Source organism: Prinia subflava, chromosome 18, assembly GCF_021018805.1.
Source record: "Prinia subflava isolate CZ2003 ecotype Zambia chromosome 18, Cam_Psub_1.2, whole genome shotgun sequence".
Lineage (NCBI taxonomy): Eukaryota > Metazoa > Chordata > Aves > Passeriformes > Cisticolidae > Prinia > Prinia subflava.
The window spans coordinates 158,786-183,190 of NC_086264.1; the positions used below are offsets into that span (position 1 = coordinate 158,786).

General features: G+C 42.5%; 1 protein-coding gene and 1 long non-coding RNA gene across 4 annotated transcripts in view; one reads left to right on the forward strand and one right to left on the reverse strand.

Annotated features, from left to right (window-relative positions):
* Positions 1-11,201, forward strand: part of LOC134559989 (uncharacterized) — a 69,590-nt gene extending 58,389 nt beyond the window's left edge. Inside the window, exons 6-7 of the long non-coding RNA XR_010082658.1 lie at positions 5,803-5,856; positions 8,602-11,201. This is a non-coding gene — a long non-coding RNA (uncharacterized LOC134559989). The remainder of the gene's footprint in view (positions 1-5,802; positions 5,857-8,601) is intronic.
* Positions 1-24,405, reverse strand: part of SYNPO2 (synaptopodin 2) — a 77,354-nt gene that overhangs the window by 15,017 nt on the left and 37,932 nt on the right. For 2 of the 3 annotated variants that reach the window (XM_063415388.1, XM_063415390.1), the window contains exons 2-4: positions 11,208-11,359; positions 6,166-6,956; positions 896-3,081 (exon numbers count right to left, since the gene is read on the reverse strand). In XM_063415388.1, coding sequence (XP_063271458.1) covers positions 896-3,081; positions 6,166-6,956; positions 11,208-11,359 — 3,129 coding nt within the window. The remainder of the gene's footprint in view (positions 1-895; positions 3,082-6,165; positions 6,957-11,207; positions 11,360-24,405) is intronic. The other variant, XM_063415389.1, reaches the window with a different exon arrangement.

The following is a 24,405-nucleotide window of genomic DNA, read 5'->3' on the forward strand; positions in this document are numbered from 1 at the left end:
GACTGCTCAATAATTTTGATTTACAGGCTTCTCTCATACTTGCTGGGTTCAAGGCAAACTCTGGCTAAAAATATGCCTGCATGTGGGATGTGAAATTTCCCCAAAATGGGAAAATTTAAACAATTTGTCCAGCTGTCTTTCCACCTCTTTTTAGTCTTCACAGCACTCCAGCATCTCTTATAGCACGTTCTCTGTGAAATCACAGAGGCAATTCATGATTTTGGATCACAGCTGATCCACATAGCTTACAAGCTAAGCCCCTGGCTGATCAATGAGATTCCTGTGGAAGGACTTTCGAGCCAGGACAGATTCTGGGTGAATTCCAAGAGGCTCTGTGCAGGCCAGAGGTCTATCCACTTGTGTTCTGCCAGTGATCAGTGTCTAACACTGTATCTATTTTATGCTGTGTTAATAATACATATTACTATTAGTTAATAAGGCACTTCTTTAAAAAAAAACCACCACCAAAGTCCTCAAATCCCTAGGTAATTAGAACACAGTTGGGGAGAGGGACAGGAGGAAAGCTGTTCTCTGTTAATTTGACATACCAGGAATATTGCTCACTGTTTCTATTGTTGTAGTCCTAAAGCAAAAACCTAGTGTCCTGCTCACCTCACACAATGGTACCTCTCCATTTCAGGATGTCATGTCTATAAAGCACCTGATCAAATGCATAAATGTGCTAAAATTTTTGATCTGTTTTGATTCCTTTAAAAAGTTCAAACATTTTGGACCCAGATTTGAGGTGATACATCTGACATTCTTAAGTAAGCTAAGGAATACCACTGGCACAGTTTGTGTGCCAGGTGACCACTGCAAACCCATGACAGCAAGCAAAATGGACACTAAGTTTGTGCTACCAGGTTTACTCTTGAATAACCGATGGCTTCCACACCTGTGCAGTGACGCCGGCTTTCTTGGCTGAAAATTTTGGCCTCGGAGCAGTAAACAAAGAGGATGTGGTGGTCTCTGGCTTAGAAAATGCAGAGTAGCCTGTGGGTGAATATGATTCATTTCCTGGGAGAGAGGCATTTGACGCAAACGAAGGCTGGGAACCGTAGGCTGGCACGGAGTACACCGAAGAAGGCCGGGCCCTTGTAGGAGAGCCAGCGCCAGGTGGAAGGCAGGTAGGTAAAGGCAGTGTTTGCTTTGAAGCGGACAGCCTCGATGTCTGCTTCATGGCAAGGCTTTCCTTAGGAGGTTGGAAAGTAAATAAAGATGGATCGAGTTGATAAGGTTGATGTTTCATAATATCCAAAGCATTGAGACCTTTCTTAGGCTTTCTTTTTGTGTTTTTGGTAGCAGCAGCAGCCTTAGAAGAAGGCTTGGTAGCAGCAGGAGGGTAAGACGGGCAGTGGATGGGATTATAAGCAACAGGTGGAGGTGCTCGGACATTAGATGAATATTTCCAAGAAGCTGGTAAAGATGGAGTTGGAGATGAGGCTCGTGCCATGTTTGCCTGCACAGTCTCTGAATCCACCACATACTTCTCCATTCGGGAATGCCTTCTGGCAAACAGCTGTGCTCCTTTCCCACTCATAGCTGGTGGCATCTCGAAGAGAGGCTTTGTTTCTCCAGCACTTGGGGTGACTGGTGTTGCCTTGGGGGCAAGGTTTGGACTGGCCAGGCTGGCCTGAGGCCCTTTGAAAGGACCAGCAAGGTCGAGAGTGCTTGGGGGATGGACAGGGGAATGAGGATACTGTGGAGTTTTGGGTGGTGCAGGATACGCTGCCTGAGGTGAGGCTGGTGCTGGGAAAGAAGGAGGCTTGTTGGAAGCCGCAGCTGAAGGTGACCAAACTGGTGAAACTGGAGTACCAGCAGAAGGAGACAACTTGAGTGAAGGCTTTGGAGCAACAGGAGGAGGGGCCTTTTGTTTAGATGCTTGAGTCTGCATGAAATTGCAAGCTTCTGCCCCCAAACTGAGGTAGTCTTCTTCAGGTCCTGACTCAAAACCAGCTCCAGTCCCTTTTTTGCCCTCTGCATTGTGTACAAGGGACAACAGGGCAGGATTAGGACTTACTTTGGGTGCATCTTTGAAATTGAACATAGGTTTGGAAGTGCTTCTTCTCTTTGCCTCCTGCAGTATGCCAGTTCTTTTGGCTGGCACAGCAATCCTTTCATCCCTGGACGCGATGTGTTCCGTGGGCTCGGTGGCTGCCCACGCGGGTGGGGCAGCCTTGCTGGCCACGGGGGCTGGGACAGGTCTGTAGAAAGCCTCAGCTGGTGGGCTGACAGAGCAGTAAGGAGGTGGTGCTGCTGCATCTGAAAGGGGACTGGTGATGTTTCTTACAGGCGAAAATGGTGCAGCTGCTCGGTTTTGAACTCCAGAAGGGAAGGGTTTGGCTGTTTTATTCAAAGATGCTGGCTTTTGAGTTCCAGAGGACTGGAAAGAGAGGTTTGTGACAGGTGCTAAGCCAAAGCCATTTTGTTGTACCATTTTGCTGTGATTCTGGCTCATGTCTGTGTAGCTTTTGGTCACACAGGTCTGCTGTCTTGACATTTCCTCCTCTTTTGATTGATAGATGGAAGAGCTCACTTTCTGGAAGTTCTCTGTCACGGTGGTTTCCCTGTGCTCCTCTGTCTGCACTGTGCTTGCCTTCATCTCCTCTTGCTCTGCTGTAATCTGATCCATCCTCTGCCGCCTCTTGGCAAACATGAGGGCCCCTTTCCCTGTGCTGTCTGCAAGCGTCTGCATCTCCTCTCCACTTTTTGTCTTCTTCTCCACCTCAAGCAGACCACTGTCCCAGTCAAACGTCACGATCTTACCGTCCTTGTCAATGTCAGAGAAAAAATCTTCATCTATTTCCGACTCACTCGTTGCAAGCAAACTCACCTCAAAAGTGTTTTCCTTGTCCCCCTCTTCACCTTCACCCTCTTCCCCCTCGTCCTCGTCACGTTCCAACTCTCCAGTCCCGTAGCTGACTAAAGTGTACTTCCTCGCCCTTTGGCGGCGCTTCTTGAACATCAACACCCCCTTGGAATTGGGGTTGGGGGCTGCCGTCAGCAGCAGTGCAATACTTTTACATTTAGATTTGGCTTCTTTGACCTGCTTCTCCGACAGGCTCTCGCTTCGTCGGAGCCCTGTGGAAAGAATCAAAGTGCACATTAAATTCATGCAGCCCACGAAATTACAAGGAGACTAACAAGTACATTTTCCTGTACTGAAATTTATTAAACGTGAAAACATTTCTTTTGTGTGGAAAGTTTATTATACTTGAGTTTTTCTCACAGTATCAGCTGGGTTATAAAACCGATACCCAGCATTCCTTGGAGACACACCCATGCAAGTTCAAAGCCTACCTCACTTTCTTTAGGACTCTCTTAGCTCAACAAGAACGTTACATGTGTCTTTATTTCTAGCGTTCTTTATTTTTATTTCCGTCACCAACAGGCAGGTGGTATTTTCTTATTTATCCAGTTTCTGGTCTGATATTTTCCATGTATTTGACTACAAGTTCCTAGGCTTACAGCAGCCATTCCCAGCCAGGCAGGCCCATGACTGTTTAATATCCAAGACCAAATGAAACTGAGCAGATTCTGACAGTGGCAGCAGCTTCTGCCATTTAGGTGTTTATTTTACTGCTATAAATTGCAAACTTGCTAAAAGTCAGTATGCTGCTCTGTCTTAGCTGTTTAAAAGCAAGTATATCTCCAGAAGGGCATACACAGAAAATATTAGCATTGACTTTCAGCCCCTTGGTAGATGTGGGAGCTTGTCCATGGTACTCAGTGAAAGCAGGTTTCAGTCTTTTAACAAGCATTACTGGCCTGAAATATAAGTTCTGTAAGATATAACATATACAGAATATTTATTTTGGAAATGTGGCAAGAGTGAATACACATTTAAGAACAGAACCAAGAAGACTCAACCAACTTCTCAAGGGTATTGATAGGAGCATCAATGCCAATATTTCTGAAAGCACAAACTACCAGTTTTCATCAGGTAATGTGAAAGAGGAACAGAGGCAGCTGCAGAGCTGATGGAGGCACTGGACACCAGTGTGACTGCTCCCTTGTAATGGGACATGGAGCCTGTGCCTCATGGGGCAGTGCTAGGCAGGTGGTGTCCCTGCTGCTTTCCTTTCCTTGTGCTCTGCCACTGAATCTCATCAATGACAGCCTCAATAGCTCCTCCCTTCAAAATACACGGAATTTAAAGCTATTCCTGAGTAAATCAATAGTCACAAGGAAAAAAACATGCCTCTGATAAAAGAAAATAGAAGAGTAAATTATTTAGTATCTTTTGGTGGCATAAATAAAACAAACTTATTAAAGAAAGCCATGCTGTGTGTTTTCTAGTCATGATCCTTTAGCTGTGTCAGTAAATGGAGTCTATTACTTCTCCTATTAAAGACAATTGGAGTTTTGCCATTATGCCAGATGACTGCACAGCTGGATCAATGGTCCTCACAAGAATCTATAAAAGAGAAAGGAGCATGGCACCCAAACCAGCAATTTTTAATATTTTATTATTGGAGAGCTGAATCACAAAATCCTTGGCTCAGTCCTGTGACAATCCAATTGTGTACAATAGTCACTGAAGGTATTTTCCAAAACGATGGGGTTTACTGTTAGAGTGCTAACTATTCAGGTAAACATAATCTGGCTAATATTTACAGAGAAGATTTCTGCTAAAGAGATCAAACAATCACAATAAAAGTTCTTCTCTAGTTCAGACTTAAATGCTGCATTATAACTTCTATTTTTGCAGAAAACATGCATAGTATTTGCTGCACACAGAGCATTCACTATGCTAGGCATTGTTTTTTCTAATGTGTAGATAGGTTAATAATAATAATAATTAATAATAATAATAATAATACAAAAATTGTGTTAAATGAGTGGTTCCTAAGGGTAATGACCCGCCACTAGTTTAGAAGAGACTGGGATTGTCATAGTTGATGTGGGGAAAGGACAGGACTTCTGTTCCTCTTGAAAGACGACTTTATCAGGTAAAAAGTAGTTCATTCTTTGTACTTTTGCCTTTTAAGACAGGCACTGCAAGTAATTCCCTAAGAAATGCAGGCACAGTCCCACAGTTGGTTCTGACTTCACAGCCAAAATGTGAAGCATGTGCACTTTTCTTTTATACTTCATTAAATATGGCCAAAATATGTGGGTTGCATACAGACACTTAGGCATAAGAACTGCCTAATCCACTTGCCAATGAGACACAAATGGTTATCATGCTAAAAATATGCTTCCAGAGGAATTAGCAGTGGGTTAGCAGAGGAGTTCCAACGCTGCATATGAAATAGTTTGCTGCTACAGTATCTCACTGCACACATTCAAGCACCTTTGACATACTGCTACTAAATCCCCAGACAGGATTCTTCACATTGTTGGGAAGGAGCAAGCAACCAATAGAAAGGCTCCAGATGAATAAAATAACAAAGAAATAAATAGATTAATTAATAAATAATACATGTCTGCACCCAATTAATCAATATGGGCTCCAGTGGCAAGTTTGCTTCCATGCAAACTTCTTGGACACATTTTGAAGCTGACCTCTGGGTCTGGGAGTTAGGAGAAATAACATGTTCACTTTACAGTCTAGAGAAGGCTGACAAAACCAAAAGGATCATGTAACAGTTATACACATGCTGGTGTCTGTCAAGATCTCTTCTGCAGGCAACATCAAGCTTGCTGCTAGACTTTTTTATTAACTTTTCAAAGCAGTGGCATGGCTTTGGTTTTAGATGATGCAAATGACAACACAAAGCTTTTGCTATAAAAGGAGAAACCCACAGGATGCACTTAAACATGTGCAAGCAACTTGCTCTTTTTGTTAATATTTTACAGATTGCCACTGGATATGAGTTAGAAGACCAGCAGAGTTCAGCCCTTTCTGGAGGTGTAAGTATTTTTAGTTGGACAAAGTCATGAGTTAATTTCAAAGTGGAAGTCTACTAAGCAAAGTTATTCAGCGCAGTTAAGGCATGGGTACACTCTTGGCTCATCACCAGGAGCATTGTATCACCCTGAAAAAATATATAAAGCAAGAACAGAAATGTCATTTAAAAGAAAAAGAGAGAGGGAAAGTTAGAAAACTGCAGAAAAAATCTCTAAACATTTTTTCCTAATGCATTCTAAATCCTGAAATTATATCTAAAGCTACAAAAGAAGCCCCCAGGCAGTGCAGATGATCAGATGGGACATACTCACTTGCGTGCCTTGCCCTGTGCTTGAGAGGTCTGTGTTCCTTTTCCGAGTGCTTGCCGTCTTCTCCCTGCACTGTGGCTTCTGGTGAGATTGCAAAGGAGAGGAGGGAAGGAGGTGCTTCTGACTGCCCTCCTTCTACTTGAGAATCAACACACCCCCTTTCAGACGGAGACCTGGGCGCTTCCTTCTCCCTGTCTGAGCAGTCCAGGATCACCTCCACCCTGGGGATGGATGGAGCTGCACCTTGGATCCTCTTGACCTCCTTGCTGCTAGAAAAGTGGACTACTTTGTTTGACCACTGGATGCTGCCCTCCTTCACACCCAGGGGAGCTGTGATGAGGGGGCTGCTCCCGTGCTGTTGGGCACTGGCTCCTCTGCCCGAAGGGGGGCACATTTCTGCCCCCAGGAGAGTCACAGCAGGAGCACTGGTGGCCTTGTGTGTGTCCTTTGAGAGGGACAACTGCAGCTCAACCACAGCACCCGGCCTTTCTTCTGTCATCCCTCTGACAGCAGCCTCGTCTGTCACAATCACTTTGGGGGTGCCTATCACTTTAGGAGGAATTCTGTGGCTTTGTGTGGTCTCTTGTTTTGTTTCAGAAAAGTGTGTGTTGCTTTCTGCTGCTCCGTGGTGAGTCCCGCTGTAAACCTCTGTGATGCATAAATCTCTGTGGGGTATCTCTTGCGCTGCGTTCATTTGCAGTGTGGTGTTCTCCCTATAGTCCTCAATTTTTATGTCCTCGTGCTTCCCATTTTCTCTTTCAGCATTCAAGGTTTCGTTTATTCCACTGGAGGATCTGCACATACATAAACAATTCAAGAAATTAAGCTGCTGTAAGCACAGCCATTGTAAATAGAGATACAAAAGCAATTTCTGCGTAGTATTTCCCCAGCCTAATTAATTGTAGCACTTTCTAGCAGGTCCACTTAGATAGAAGAATTTTCCTAGAATGCAGAGGTCTTAAATAGAAGCATCTTTGCATCTTTTAAAGTTCTTCAACTTAGCAGTCCTTTAAGAGGGAAATTACACAACACTGGCAAAACTATGACTCCACTACTAACCTGAAATGTGGAATTGTATCATTCTTAACATCAGTGGGCTTTCACAGAGACGTTTCTCTTATAGGGCTTCCAGGGAAATGCTGCTGAGACTTTTGAGACAATATTTCTTCATATTGCACAGATCCATGAGAAAATTAACTTTGCATGACACCAGAGGAGTGGGTAATTTTTGGCTCTGTAAGAGGAGTGGTTAATTTTTGGCTCTGTAGCCACTGCTGCAACTGTTTTAGGCACCATCCTGACATGTGGTTCCTGTCCCAAATCATTCTCTCTCTAAGGAATAAAGAAGTACTGGATAAGCATCAGAGGGAGGGAAATGAATATTTGAAACACACATTCAAAGAATTCCTGTGAAGATCATCATCCTTATCATCATGGATTAATTGAAATATTCTGGGCCTATTCCAGTGATGCAGCATAAAAGGGTAGTGAACCTATACAATATTTCCTACTTATTTAAAAAGATATTATTTCTAACTCGAAAATGTTATTCTTGATTGTGAAACCTACAGTCTATGTCAGTGTAGCTCCTTTTTCTAAACTATTAATTCTTCTGGCCCAGTTAATCTGGTTTGCTGCTGTTAGGACACCTGGTGTACTCTTTAGTTCCTTCTTTCAATACTCTGGACCATACTGACTGCTGTTAATTTGAGGAGAAACCTTCTCTGTACAGCAAGGCTGCAGCATGTTATTAAGAGTTCCTACCTGCTAGAAGGCAGCAAAGCACTTTTTCAAATTAGGGGAGTGGTAGGTGTCCCCACTAAAGTATTAATATCAAGTACTACGGAGACTTTTGAAATCAAAAGCAGCCCTGGCTATTCTGAAACTTTGGAACCCCCTAGAAATAAAGGTTGGAAGAAGCAGCAGAAGGAATAAATCTGTCAGTGTGCTGAAGAAACTTCAATATTGCTCTCATTTTAGGCACACAGCTTACTGCTTGTGGCAGCCTGTGTCCGCCTCAAATAGCACAAAATGTGTAACATCCATTTCACCACTCATGGGGCTGGGTAAAGGTCAGACAGATTTCAATTTAGGGAGCTCCTTGTGAGTGCTGCTGGATCCCATCGGGTGATGCTATTTGGATGATCAATTGTGCTGCCCTCGAGCACAGATAAATCACAGAAATCTGTAAACATTTCCTTGTAAGATATGGACTGGGGGCTGGGCCAGCTAAATGTTAGCCTTTATTGGTAGTTGAATGATTGTGTGTATGTGTGGGAGAGAAAAATTTCCACCTTACAAGGTCCTTGCTACGTATGGATATACTTCTACTCTATATAGGCATAATCATGTATCCTCTGTCAAAAGGCAGAATACTGGGTATGATTTCTTCCTTGTCGTTTCAGATTCTGTTTCATCAAATCATTGTTTCTGTTTCAGGCCTTTCTAGCTCACTGCAGGAACCACAGCCCTGGTGTAATTCCAGGAAGGAAGCAGAACTCCTGGAAGCCAGCACGGCAGGGTTTGCTGCAGGCTCATGTTTTACTCCCTACATGGTGTATTTCATGTCGGCATGCCCTGAGCACTCCCTTCTGCCCCTAGAACTGTTCTCTCCAGACTCAGCAGCAGCCCAGGAGCTGCTAACCCCGATGTGAGAAGGGCAGGCCGGCGTTTCGGTGTCTGTCCCCTCTCTCCGTGTTTCCCGGATCATCTGCTCAGCATTGCCGGGAAGGTCGGTGCGATGCTCCCCCACACGGAGTCCCGCCCTGCGGGGTGTCGCTTTCCTCTCATCCTCTAAACCGAGCATTTTATGGGCACTGCTGCTGGTCAGGAACTCACTGTGGCTTACAGGGCATTGGGAAAACTTCTGGTTAGCATCAAAGGCCAAGTAGCATTTTAAAAACTGCTTTGAAAGCCCAATTTTCCTCCCAGTAAGATTTGTAAGAGCAGAATTAGGTCAACAATGAATGCCTGTGAAAGTTGCATCCTTCATGCAGGAGTTTTAGAAACAGCCAGCAGCTTTCCAATGGAAAATATTCTTTCCTGCTAACAAAAGATAATTAGATGTAAAGATCACCAGTGGAATACCACTTAAATTATTCTTCCCTCGTGCTTTCCAGCATTTTCTTGAAGTGGCTGCTGACGAGTGGCTACTCAGGAAAGGAAGGATTTGCTACTCATTGTTCTCTAAGGATGCTAAGACACTTCCTGAAAAATCCTTCTGGGGGTAATGCTGAGAGGGACAGTACCCACAAACGAGGTGGGAGGGGAGGGGAAGAGAAGTGTTTCAGTCGCTTCTTGCATACCTGGGAAAATACAGACAGCAGGGGCTGGGATTTGGGAAAGATGAGCTGATGAGAAGAAATTTAAAGATTCTCAAAGTTAATTTCTTTAGAACATTTTAGTCACTTTCAGAGTGTTGAGCAACTCCAATTTTCTAAAATTTATGACATGGTTTCATTCCATGAAACACTGAATTATGTAGTACAACCACCGATTTCCAGAACATGCTGTTCACCATGCATTCAAGCAGGGGCAATAGGGAGCCCCTTTCAGCTGCAGCATCCTGTGGCCTTCAGACAGCTCAGCTATGGAACAGCAACAGGCAGGAGTCAAAGTATGCTGAGCTATTTCTATGGCTGAAGAGAAGACAGCTGGTCAGCCACAAATATCATTCTTACAAGTGCAGTTCCAACAGCCACGCTATGAATTAAAAACAGAAGAATGCAGCTATGACACGGGAACACTCAGCAGGTCCCCTGCTGAACCAGGAGCAGGAGCTGTGCACTCTGGGGAAGGTAAGCCCTAATCCTCAGCTACCACTGTCCCCTGATCCTGTCACACGATCCATTACTCAGCCCCAGACAACAGGTACAGACAGGCCATGCAAAAGTCTGTCAGGAATAAAATGAGCACTCCTTGAGAGCACCTAGCTTTGAAGGCAGATTGCCACTTTGAACTGATAGGCACTTGGGGAAAGCTCCTTTGTGCAGCTTGCAGGAACTGTGAGGAATTTCACATGCTGTGTAGACATCCCTGGTAGCCAGAGAGGAGTGCCTGTTTTCACCCTTTCCAGGGACACTGCTCTGGTAGCTGTCATGATGAATCCTGATCCTTTCCTGGTCCTGCCTGTGAGAGGGAGCTGCAGTAGCTCTGGGGGAGCCTTAAGTCTTTACAAGGAGTGTGGGAGTTTCAACACTTTTCGTCCTCTTCTTATTCACACTGAAGGAAATTCAGAGTTCACCCTGTCTGAATTCACAGCCTGGGGAGAAGGTGCTTTCTGTAGATGGCTCTGAACTCAGGTTGCATTTCTTACACTGATGCCAGTTACTGAGCAGGCATTGGAATAGACTGATGTTTGTTCAGTGAGCAGTAATGCTGACCTGCTTGCAAGTTTGCATGAAGCTTCCCTGCTCTAAGAAACTCGATGCATTTTCAAAGAAAACTGAAATTCCCTCTCACTATTTTACAAAGGCAGAAACTGAGACCCAGAGAGCTGTGACTTCCCCCACCTCATCTAGTGAGGTGATAACAGCTACAGAAATAGAACTCATGACTTCCAGACCCTCTCCTCCTCCTGACCACTAACACATTTTGCCACCCAAGAAGACCATTTGCCATGTCATCATCAAGGCATATCTGGGTAACACAGTTTCTCCATCTATACAGCCTTTGTTTTTTGTAACCCTCACTTCCCTATCTGTGGGGAATAACAACACTTCACTGCTTCAAAGGGGTGCAGAGAATAACTGAGCTCAAGACTCTGCAGTATGCATATATGGTAGTGGACACCTTGCAAATATTAATACTTACATTTGCAGGCTGTACTATTCATTCTGTGCCTGACTGCTGCTGTTCAAATTATATACATTAATTCCTTCAGCTCAAATTCTCTGTCTTCCTTTTCCATCCAAGCAGAGTTACAGACATTAACAACAGGACTATCAGAACCTCTCAGTATAAGTCTGCAAAACGAGTGTATTCAAAGCCAGCATTTTCCTGGTGATTCACTGAATTGCACCAAAGCATCCTGAGCATTCCTGTACCTCTTGATAAGCATCTGCAGGACGTCAGTCAGGCTTTCCATCAGAACAATGACTTCAGCATAGGTTAGGTCTCCACAAGGCTTGCCATTGATAGACACCACCTCATCCCCCTCACACAGTCCAGCCTTGGCTGCTTTGCTTTTGCTGCGAATCTAGAACAAGGCAAAAACAAATTCCAAATTGCACAATTAGTGTTCATTTGAAAACAGCACCAACCATGTCCTCAAGATACTTTTTGTCTGTGCAAAAGGATCAATGATATTGATCATAAATAAATTTACAGTAACACAAATTAACAGCTTGTCTCAGTTGAGGTTAATACTATTCTGGTCAGTAATAATACAAAACCTTCTGCTTTACAGAACTTGTGAGCTAGGTGTCAAACAGTTCTTTTAAAACTGGGAGACATGGAAGTTTGGGACTTGATTGATTGATCACAGTTTAGCAGAACTGCAAAAAAACCCTCATTAGTTTCTCTGAAAGTGAAGACTCCTAAGAGCTGAAATCTGCACTGAGATTGTAAAAGAAGAGTGTGTAAATTCAGGGCTCCCTGGGCAGAGTATCATTATCTACATGCTGGTCACCTTTTCCTTAGATGCCCAACTGTAGTTTTAGTCTCCAAACTATAGACATTTGCATCCCTGGAGGTCCTAAATCCATTTTTAGGCATGTGAGTAAGTGCCCACATTTATTAAAGCATGCCTGTTGTGGTCAAAACTTCCCTGTCAGGTTCTCATTCAAGAATCCTGTGCAGCTCAGTTTTTGCAGTTTCACTGCTTTTTCCACTGGCAGTGTGTTATAACTTATCACTTTGCATAACAAAACCCAGACAGCTCTAACACCACTCAAGGTATGCCTGCACTTGATGGCTATTTTTGAAGTACACATTTGGCAAAGAGTTTGCTATATTAACCAAGATCCTTGCAAGAGTCTATTTTAGAATGGTATATACATATAAAAGGGCTGGCCTTGAGTTCTTGGATCTCAATCTTCTACCTGTTGTTGGGAGTACTTTGGCCTTACACCATACCCAGTTGTTGATTCAGTGTGTTACCCTTGTTAATTATAGTGTTTTCTAGAAAATTTCCAGAGAAGTAGCATTTCTGCCACACTCACAGTAGCAGAGTCAGTCCCTGCTGACTCCAGGGAAGCCACTTCTGACACACTCTGAATCTGAGGGTGGAACTGCCCCGCAGACTCATGGAATGGTCCCCGATTTTCCATTAAGCCACTGGGCTGGTACCCAAGGTGCATTTCAGAAAGGAAGTTCCTTACAGTCAGGATGATGTGGGGCACAAGAGTAAGAGTGCAGATTTTTCTGTGGCAGGGCCACCATATCTAGCTCTGCTGTTTCAATTTACACATTCCCTCATGTCACATTATGGCTCTGGGAGCAGTGAAGGAACAGAAGCCTGGTGCACACAGAAGCCAGTTTCTACCTTGCAGAGTTAACATTTACAAATATGGAGTGGTATGCTGCTCTGTTTATCTCCCCTTGGACAAGAGCATAAACATCCTTGTGCCTTGGGAAGAAATGTCACTTTGGACAGTGTTTAGAAAGTTTTGCTTCAGATAAGAGCTAGCATTTGGGTTGAGGTTTAGTTACTGTATTTTTTTAAATAGGAGGGTACGCTATTAAAATTTTACAAGGCATCCTTGGCCTGAATGTAAATATTTAATGTAGATGCCATGAAGAATCTTTTTCAGAAAATCTATAACCATCCATTATAGAAACCTGTGAACTCTGAAATAGCATAATGTGATACCTAGATTATGAGAAAAAAACTTTATTTAGCGTTTGAGGGACTCCTTGGTAGCATTAAAAAGAAAAAAAAAACAGACAAGGGGATTGATTTTCCTTTCAAAGTTCTTTAAAGGTTCTCTCAGTCCATTTTTCTGCCTTGTGAATTGTTGAGAGATCACAATTCTGAGATATTTGAAACTTCATGCAAAAACACCCTTCCAAATTTGAATAATAATTAAGTCTATATAAAACAATAATAAGTCTATATAAAATTGCCTCAGTATTAACTTGTTTTGTTTTGTTGGTTTGGTTTTGTTTCTGTTGGGGTAATAAAAGGAAAGAGAGGATACCCAGAAGAAAATGGGCAAGGACAGATTCTGTGGTATAGTATAGCAGGTTGCTTCTAGGATAGAATATCCCATCATCGCTCGTGTTATTTCAAGCCTCAGCATAACACCCACTTACTCAACAATATGTAGACTGCTTCACCAGGCAAGCTGTAATTGTTTCTGGCTTTGTTTATTTGTTTTCACTGGAAACTCACAAAAATGAATGAATAATTTACTCACATAAAACTTTTCAGATTTCTGGGGAAAATAATATAAATAAATAAGAAAAGAGACCCACCCAGAAAAACAACAACAAAATTCCAACAAGACTTGTGGAAAGAAAGATCTCTCTGGTAAAGTATGTGTTTGGTGGACAGTTATCTCTCGAAGTTTTGGTAGAAAGATTTGAGGAGCCCACTGGGATACAAAAGCTGCTTTTGTTGGCAGAAATGCAACTTGGTCACACAGGAGACAGAACCTTTATCCAGTTCTAGGGAACTTAAAGCAAGGCATATTTCGTTGTAAAGCAGGAGAGATTCTTACAAAACCAGTGTGTGCTCTTGCCTCATAGTGCAGCCCTGGCTTTCTCAGGTACTTGTTTCTCCTGTGCACTTGTAGTTGGAGTTTTCCTTAGGAAGAAAAAGTGCGTTTTCCCATCAATTTTTTTGAATGGGATCTCACCACAAGAAAAATAAGTTTGGAAATATTTTCTTTGTTTTCCACATCCTGCAATACCAGCAGTGGTGGTATTGCTGTTAGTGCTGAACCTGTCAAGATACAGCTGCTACTGGGCAGCTTGAAGAGCTCAACCCCATTTTCAGCTGGTGCTACCTCTATTGCTTTCCTGCTCCCCCCAGTCAGGACTCCTTTTATTCCATGTTCTGTAAGTGTGTGATTTCTTTTCATTCAAGGATTTCTCCTGTATCCAGAATTTCCTGCTATCAGGAGTGCCTTTTGCTGATTAAAATGTCAAGTGCTGAGCAATTTCTCATTTCCACAGAAATATTAAACCTAGGATAAAACTGTTCCATGCTATGTGAAGAACTTAGCTTGGGTGTTCACTGTTATCAGAGCACCCCAGGGGATCCAGGACCCCCTGGCACCAGTTCAGAGGCAGCAGGGACTGGGGGCTGTCCAGAGGCTGCTCAGGTAAAGGCTTCAGGTGGAAACTGTGAGTGAGCGCGGTCTGGGTGCTGTGCTGGCCTGGTGAGAAATCACCTCCAAAGACACAGGTATGTGGGGAAGGTGTAGGACAGGAATTTTGGTGGTGGGTGGGGGATGCTGCTGGGGCTGGAGTAGCCATGGATGCCGGCAGCATATGGCAGTTCCAGTCAGATTCTTAACCAGTAAAAAAGAATAAATGGATGAATGCACAGTGGCTGTGCTCATGTGAGTGTGGGGAAAAGGGGTATTTTTAGAGAAAGCAAATGGGAGCCCTCATCCTTCTGTAGGCCATAGTGGTTTTAATTTAAACTGGATCAAGTCTCCTTCTGCCAACAGGAGACTGCTTCCCACGTAACTAGATCTCCTTTGATTTAATCTGAAAGCACTCCAGTTACAGCCCAGAACTGTTCCATGCTGTGAAACAACATATTGGAAATCAGGAATAACAGAGAAATTTGCTTAAAAAATGTTATCCTGATGAAGTTATAAAGCTGGAGGAGATGCACCTGTTACTTGTTGTGGCTGCAAGTGGCTTCACAGACAACAACTGGGGCTCAGCTGACCAGCTGATGAATTTGGGTGCATGTCTGAGCCCTATAATAAGCAGATCAGAGTTGAGGTATGCTGAACCTGGTAACAAGGTCAATGAGTTGTAATTTAAAGTGAGGCAAATGGACTTGAGGACACTCTGCAGACCAGGTTCTCTACTGGCACACAAAGAATTATTTGGATATTTCATCAGTTCAGTTTTACCAGTGATTTTTGATAAGGATGATGTGTATCTTAATCTTGTCCTGGAGTTTAGTTTATTCTGGAGCTAGGAGTACAAACTTTTATCTAAGTGCTGTGCATCAGGTATAGCCTGACTGAGCAACCAAGCTGAGGAAAAGAGCAACATGACCATAAGCACTGTCCATTTAGCCTAAAATTGTATCTAGTAAAATGAGACTTAAGTAGCTTTAAAATATACATATATTTGCACAGCAAATTTCTGAATTTGAAGCAAGCTTTCCAAAACCATGAGTTATTTTCAGAACTATTTACTCATCCATTTTCAGTTTGCCAGCAGCTTTTAAACAGTAGAACAGGCAATATTGCCATTGGATGTAGTGGGAATATCCTTCCCTGCTATTTCAGGCCCTTCGCTCACACAGACAGAGTAGTTTCCTTCACTGAGGGGTCGCCTCTGGAAGAGCCTGTTCAGTTGAATCCCTGTCTGATTCCTGAAGCCTCATCTGAGCTGCTGTTGCCTCTCCAGGTTTGAAGCTGGTTCCTGTGAACCTTATTTGCCTGTGTGTCCTCAGTGGTAGGTTTGGGTCTTTGGTGGCTGGCCTTGTGTTCTGTTGTGGTGAAATATATGTTGCCCAAAATAGCAAGGCTTACCAGGCAAGGGGCTTCTGGAGATCAGTTGTGCATCCTTGTTATTGTTTACTACTTATTTATGTCAGCTGCAAACTTTGCCAGCAGTGACTTTGTGTTTGCCTTTAAACTGGTGATTAAACATCAGTAACAAAGGACATGTCCTTTGACTACTGTTATGCCCTTACTGAATAATGACTCCCCAGATTCATGTTACCTTCTCAGACCCAACATAACCAGCTTTTAAAGCAGTAATTTTTACTATAGTAGCAAACTGTGCTCTCTGATGTCTTGTCATTATCAGTAATGTAGAAAGGTGTTCAAGAAATTTCTATTAAATAGCTTTTAAAAGTAATCATTAACCTAAATCTTGGCATTAATACCCTTACTCTGTAGAACTAACTAACTATTAACTAATAGAGTGACGTTGTTTAAATGTACCTTGTGTTGAGGTTTTTTTAATTGTTATGTTGTATTGCCAGAGATATGAAATGGTAAAGAGGCAGAGAAAACAGGTGTCAGTATGCAGGAAAGTGGGGGTGGAGAGACACTGCTGCTTCTTTTGATGTTTGTACCAATATTAAAGCAGTTAAGTGGCTGATGCACTCCTTTCACAAGTACTATTTTCCCTAAAAGAAACAACTTACACTTTAGCTTTGATACCCTGAATACAGTTCTGATGCTTCTAAATCTACTTTTTTATATACAGTCAGATACCTTAACTTTGAGAGAAAGTATAATTAAGTTAAGAATCCAAGTTAAATGGGTTATGTGTCAGAAATAACTAGAAAGTCAACTGCCTTGAATATGGCCGAGTCCTGGCCATAAAAGGGATGGTGATTCAAAGTGATTGAACAGACAGAGGAAGTGAAGAAGTGATCAAAAATCTAATTAAATACAGTTCTATTCTGCCTGCTGACAAAGTGACAGATAGTACTACATGTGAAAGTACACAAAATACAGTGGAACTCAGCTTTGCCACTTAACTAAGTACAAATTAGTATTACAACAATTAAAGGCCTGCCTGTTAATTGCTGCAATGAATTTATCTGGCGAACATGTTTTTCTTAAATATGTTTAAGGCCAGCATAAATAAATTAATGTATTCTCTCCTTAGTTTAATTTTATCAGATATTAGCTCATACTTTCCAGAAGTTATTTTTTCTCATTAATTGATTAGCTAAGTGTTAGTCATGAAGTTCAAGATGAGGGATCAAAAAACACTGTTTCCTGTAGACAGTATTTTTAAAAACAGTCCCAAAACCCACTAAAAAGAGCACTTCATCTCTTTTATTATAAACCTTAAATCAAAGGCAGTGACTTGTAAATGTATTTAAATATATTTACAAGTTATCTGTCACTTCTGAACAATATACAGTGCTTTGCTGTGAGCAGGAGGCAGAAGCACTTGGAGGTACAATTGTTAGTGTGTTAGTAGTCTGACTTGTATGAAGTTAGGGAATTAAAAATTAAGTTACAAATCAAATGAATTCACCACAGTTTACAAATAAGGCCCTAGGCCTTTGTTTGGCATGGTTATGCATGCAGGAGTCCTTTAAACAGAAAAATAGCCTTTAGTTAGTGAGCTTTTAGGGGGTTAGGTATGAAGGAGTGTACAGTAAGTTAAGCCTACCTCCTAACGTGCTTGGGTTTTTTAGGGATCTCCGTAGATCCTTTAAATAGCTCAGAGACTCCAGGCTGGTAAACAGTGCTATTGCTAAATCAGAGGGGGTGACGAGGGGACAAGCTCACCTCCCCTTGTTTTCTCCATGGTTTCTGCGGATGTTTTAAGGCAGGTTTACAATGAGAACATCCAAATGTATTTCCACCTTAACGCTTTCTTCCCCACCTCCAAGCACTGCCATCACAAGTTAGAGTGTGGGCTGTATAAATAAAGAGTCTCAAGGGAAAAACGGCCCATACACGAGAAAAGCTGCGTGATGTGGCTTGAGCTATTTGCATCTGTGCTGCCTGGAGGTGACTTTGTGTCAAGCTGATTCCAGTTCTCTTCCTCTCTGGACTGAATTTCTCTACCAGATAAGCCACTTTCTTTCAGAATCAGTCAGAGTAAAAGCCACAAGGTAAAAGCTTCAGACAGGGCAAATTCACTGGGATTGTGAGATCCATCCCCTCCGTAGCTCCTCTGAATGTATGGGAATGCAATGAGGAGCCTTGCCCCGAGCTAAAACTCAAGTGCTGTGACTAGCTACTATAAATATAGACAATATGAATAGAGTTAGCATGAGTAAAAAATACTTTTCTATATTTTACCTTGAAGTCTCTGTGTTTCTTTGGGGATTGTATGCAGGATTTACACAGTAAGACTGGTGAGACGATGCAAATGCCTGTTAATTAACTGAATTAAACAAAGATGCTTCTAAGTTATCTCCCAAATGGGTTTACTGGGAGGAAGCTTTGAATAATGAAGTATCTTTGGCTTGTAAGGTAAGCACAGGATATTTCCTCTCACCCAATTCTTCCCGGCAGCAGGATAATGATATCGGAAATTGGACAGTTCAGGCCATCCTTTTCTCCTTCTGGTCTTAAGGGAAACCTCCTAGAGACATCCACTTTCATGTCTGTCTGTAAAGGTAATTATCTTTCTAAATGGGTTATGAGACAAAATAACACTAGAGACATCGAAGGAGAAAATAGTTAATGTGTCCAGACATAGTTTTATTACTAAATGTTCAAAAAGTCTTTCCAGAAGGGGAGATAGGATATCACACTCTGATTGCACAGGAGTGCTGCCATTGATTATCACTCAGATCATCACTGGAAAAATTGAATACTGCTGTAATATTATAGTAGCTTATGGCAAAATAGGAGATCTAGGATGCCAAACGGCATAAAACATTAAAATCCATTGATCCCATTGAAAAGGTTCTGGCTTTACTTAGCAACTCACAGCTGAAGCAGACCTTTAGTCATGGTTTGCTCATATAAAAGTTCATGGGACATTGTTGCAGAGGGGAGATGGTACCAGGTAATATTGGTACCACTTTTTGATTAACCAACCACTTTTTGATTAACTCTGTCTTCAGTTCTTCTGCTGCACTGCACACGTGAAATCACATTTCTTGATTCTGGATCAGTTCGGTCACTGTTTTCTCCTTCTTCCCACAGTGTCAGAAGTACTCACATGAAGATTCAGTTCTCCACAGTGTCCATTTGACAAATGCAGTTTGGCAGAACATCTTGCACGTTCTGTCGTGGGAGGGCTACAGAACCTGTTGGGCCATTTATATACTGACAGAGCGCTTGTGCCATTTGGACCCAGAGAGCAGACTGATCTCAGTGAAAAGAAAAGCCTGCTCAAATTCCCCAAAGCCTTGCCTAATGTAGTGGTGTATCATCTTCCTGGCGGCTGCCTTTTTCTGGCAGAAATCCAAAGTTAGCAGCTGAAGAAGGGATGAGATAATGACCTCTGAAATATTGATGTGGTATGCTGGCGACGCAGCAGATTTCCCAACAGTGAGCTTGGGTGGAGAGCGCCTAAGGTCTGCTATTCATTTTGTACAACAGATCCAGTGCATAGCCTTTCATGGCGTGTACTATTGCATTCTTGTAGTTGATGTGTCAAAACTAAAATGTTGTGCTGATTTACCTTTTTACAGTGAATTTTTGCCACAGACGACCATGTGACAAGGAGAGGAACGATGCCATTGCTTTTCAGTTGGGTAGCTGTGCATTGTCTGCTCTGTTTCAATTCCCCTTTTCCTCTTGCACTGCTTGAGCAGTGACTGGCTGTATGCTTCCTGCCTTATTTCTAAGTCCTAACCAACTTGGATCTCTCCATGAACACTGTAGCTATGTTTTAATTTCTTCCTTCCCACTGCTCCCCAGGCAGAGAGATAATTGAATTGTCAATGCTTCTTAGGGACTGAGAAAACAATGCCCCTTTACTGAGTGCTTTAGTATAAAGGCAGGATCAAAAGCCTGCAGTATAACTCATGTTCTGGAGAATAGAATTTCTGTAATGATAAGGTTAAGGGAGAATAAATAGAGAACTAAAATGTCTTTATTTTCTGCTGCTGAAGAGTTGGAGGCAACAAGTGCTCCAATAGACAGTTCTTGTGATAAGTATATCCACTGCCTAATCTGGGGCTGAGCTCTTGTCACTGATGAGTAGAGGAACTGCAATATGCTTGCAGGATTTGTACAATCCCAAGATCATACACTGGGTGTTTCCAGGAGGAAAAGGGGCACATTTCTTATACCAAAATTGCAGTCAAAGCACAGGTAAATAGGAGGTAAAAAGAAAACCTGCCACCTGAAAGCACTTACCTGCTGGTGGTGGGAAGAGAATGATGATATATAATATATGCACACTGCTACAAAGAGAACAGTTCTAGCCTACACTTGTTGCTGCTGGGAGAAAACAGCAAAGGTATATTAGAAGTAACTGAACCCTTCAGTTTCTTAAAAAAAAAAAAAAAATTAGTTTGCTGGAGGTCTTTGTCCTTTCCCCAGTTTAGTCCAAAGCATGTTTATGTAATTTGATGCTTTGACTCGTGACCTGCCTTTCAGATTAAGCAATGTTTGAGGGGGGGACGCAAGGGGCATGAGGGTTTTTTGAGGTAGTAGGAGTAGGGGGATGACTGGCTTCTTAGTGACACACAGCCTATAAATCCATCCTGCTGGCAGGCAAATGAGCCACTCAGTTTACTGGTGTGCACTTGGTCAAATCCTCTCATTCGAGCTTCACATCCCGTATCAATTACTCTGTTCTGTGTGGCTCCCCTGTCTCATTTTCACTCCATTGGTCACCTGCCCAAATTCTCTTGATGCAGGGGGGATGGGGAACAGGCAGAGAAGGAAAGACAGGAGAGTTCTCATTACAAATCTGGATTTGGGACAACACATTTAGTCCTTAAAGCAAAACTACTCCATTGAGAGCTAAAATGTTCAGTCTCCCCAGTCTATTCCCCGAAATGGAATTGTTTATTACAATCCCTTAACATTATGTCATGAGCTTGCAAAAACATGAGCATGGCATATGATCGTCCTCCTGAAAGGAATAGCAAAGCAGCAAGAAGGAACAAATGCGGTCTTACAGGTTTCTGTTTCAGCAAGGGCTGTAGCTATCACTGTCAGTGATGTCAAGGTTATCCTGAAATGTGTACCCAGTGATGTATTTCTTGCTACTTGCCTCACTGCTGAGGCAGCAATTCAGTCAACACCAGCAGGATCTCGCAGAGGTAACTGGAAGCTTTGCCTAACTCCCAGTGGAGAAAGCTGTGGCCCTGTGTTTATTGTGGGAGCTTTCCGTGTGTACAAAGCTCAGCACAACTGGGCAACATCTCAGATTACGGGGTACGAGGGCTCTGGTGGCTGTATTAGCACAAATGAGAGACTTTGTTCAAAGAAACCAAATAACGTGAGCATCTGGTAAAGGTAGCATCTAGATAATATACATTAAACAGCTATTGTGTTGCACAAGCAAAGTGCCCAATGCCAAATAAACTTCACAGGAAAGCACAGTCTTCCAAATCCTTTGAGAAGTATGAATGAAACTGTGGCCCGAATTCAGCTGAGAGCTCCATACAGGGGCTGTGTTCCAGCTCCCAGTGCTTGTGGTCATCTTTACCTGGACTGTTCAACAAAATAAAACTTAGGATTAGTCTAAAGAAAATGGTCCTCCGTGAAAGCTGCTAGATTTATTTACCATAGTTTCACATGAGACTCCACCATGTTACTCTCTCTTGAACTGTATCTGCAAGTCAGCTAGATTCAAGCTTCCCTACTTCCCAGGAGAGTTCTTACTGAGAAATTTCAAAACAGCCTGTTTACTGAATTTTCACTCTTCCTTGGTGTTTCTCTGATTGCTCGATTCTTCTTATCTTAGGTAGTGTACAAATTTGTACTGACTAGTAGCTTCAGCCATGAAATAGAGTTTCAGACTAGTCTCCCAAGACTCACAATTTAAACAAACAGTCAAAGAAAGCATGCAGAATCAACTAACAACCTTTTAATTTCCTTAGCATCCATAATGCTTAGGGTGTAATGTTTTGAAACAACCTTTTTAAACTGAGGCAGTGTCAAGCCAAACCACCTTGGTGTTTAGGAGGAAAAGCTCTGCCAAAGCTGGTGAATGTTCTGTGAGCACCAACACCTAGGTTCATGTGAAGGCTTCCAGTGTTTCCTGGCTGCTGTCCTGGACAGCTCCTGTTTTGTGACTCATCAGGAAATTTGGATGTTCATCAGCCTCCCCTCTCCCTGGTGACTCAAATAAAGCTGGCCAGGAAAGGAACAGTGATGGCTCCGAGGGTGGACGTACACCAAGGATGTCCAGAGGATATCCAAGCCTGCCAGAGGAGGTCAGTGACCTCCTTCTCCCAGAAGAGGAGACGTGGTTTCTGTGCTTGTGCTGGGAGCCCTAATGATGGGGGAAATGGAGGCTGGAGACTCCTAAGAGACGTTTTCAAAACCTCCAGGGAATTAAGAGACAAAAGTATTCCCTCTGTGGGCTTTCTCACCTGCCTGGGCAACCACAATGGGCAAGTTTTTTAAACTGTGCTTTTAACCAGAAAATTCAGCCTATAATCTGCTATGAAGATTTCTTATTTGAGTCTCAGTTTTTAAAGACTATATCCAGAATTTGCCTAGTTTTAATTTTATCAGTTTTATCAAGCTCTAAAAAGGCCATAGACGGATTGACACAAACCACCACAAGAATTAATCTTTCTTTTTCAGTGGCTTAATCTGAAGTGGCTTTAACCAAAGATAATTATAAACAGGAATAAGTATCTCTACTGAAAAGATCACTTTGTCACCCCCTTAATCCTTTCTTGTGAAGGCAACCCTTGGACACATGTGACAATTGTGCAGGTTTCATGAAATCGACATAGAGATTAGTATTCATGATCTGCCTTTCAGCTCTTCAATAAAATCCTGTCTAAGGTGTAGGACCAACCAGACTAAAAACAAAGTATCTTACAAGTAGAGCATGAAACTTGCCCTGGAACTGAGGGCTGAATGAAGAATGATTCTCCCCCAGGGAAGGCTAGAATCATATCCCTATCTCTTAATTCAGAATTTTAGACCAATACTCACATCCCATAATTTGGAAATATCAGCACTTTCAAATTAATGTTAAATATGCTGCCCGAGGAAATATTACAGTGCTAGAAGAAGAACTGTTTTGGCATGGCGAATGGATCATAGCAGTCAGAACGCTGAGGAAATGCTGTTTTACCCCAATGGTAACTGTGGAAGCTGAGCCAGACTTCTGGCTCCCACATCAGTAGCTCAGCTGTGGCTGTTGTCCTGGCACATTTGTGTCTGAGGCCAGTCTGACACAGAGGTGCTGAGCTCTGTTTAATGCTCCTGGACTTAGTGCTCCCAGGAATTAGACCTCCTATTCTTACAGTCTCCAATTCCGGCATGCTGGCAGAGTTGGCTTGTTTAGTCCCTGACTTTACTAAGAGCAAGTTATCACCATCCTCAAAGGCTGGATGGAGAGGATTTGTGTTCCCCCTGCCCTTCCCTTTCTGTGTATTCCCAAGAGGAATGTCTGCCTGAGAACTGGAAAAAACTGCTACCCTGATGTGTGAGATTTCTGTCTGTTTGTTTTCGTGTGTCCTGCTGTCCTCAGTGCAAGTGTTGGGCTTAACTCAGGATATCGTGCCCAGTCAGGCAGTCTGGGAAAAGCTGGCAGTTGTGTCTGGGGGTGGGGGGAAAGAAAGAGTGTTATTTTTGCAGAGCTGTAAATCCAGCACCTTTTGCCAGTGCTGAATCTTTTTTTATTGCTTGTTTCTAAGAAGGTATTGCTGCAACAGCACTGGCTGCAAACAAAATCTTGTTTGCTCAAAGTTCACGACGGGACAGGTCGTGCATTTTGGACATTTGTGAGACACTCGTAAAGGAAATACAGAGCGCGCTTTCCAAAAGCTTCAGCTTGAAATGCAACAGTTTCCTTGCTGCCTGGAGCTTCAATGTCAAAGAGATTTCTATTTTTAGAGAGAGATTCAACTCAAAGAACTATATAAGGCTATGCTGGGGAGACCATTACTTTTTTATTATAGATGAGAGTATTTGTTACTCAGTTGGGAAGAAAAATTCTGTATAAAAGTGAAAAACACAAAGATACTCTCACTTGGTTGTCTTTTGTGGGTGAGAAGGGACTGAGATGAAAACTGAAGATTCAGTATTTGTTTTTCAATATTCTAATTTCTTTCAACTTCTTGAAACAAGTGTTTCAGCCATTAAAAATGTCAGACAAGGCTCTTGATCTGAAGTGATGATGCAAGAGGGAAGAGATAGTTCCAAGTAGAGTTTGGTGCCAAAAGACAACTTGCTGTGCTAGCATGTGACAAAACAAGGAAAAACCCCACAAATAATCGTTTCCTTCATAAAGAAACCAAGTAAAGCTTTATGTTACAGATTCAGCCTTTACAGATACAGATTTATTAGTTATCCTGAGTACAAAGTGCACCTAAACTGAATGGTGCTGCAGCAAAGTCACCAGAGACACAGGTCAGCTGGGCTCAGAATAGTTACAGTTAATGGCAAGAAAATGGAAGAGTGTCTGAAGTTGTGGCTTTGCTGGGGAGCATTCTTCTGAAGCCTGTTTTTTTGTCACATAGAATCATCCAGGAAA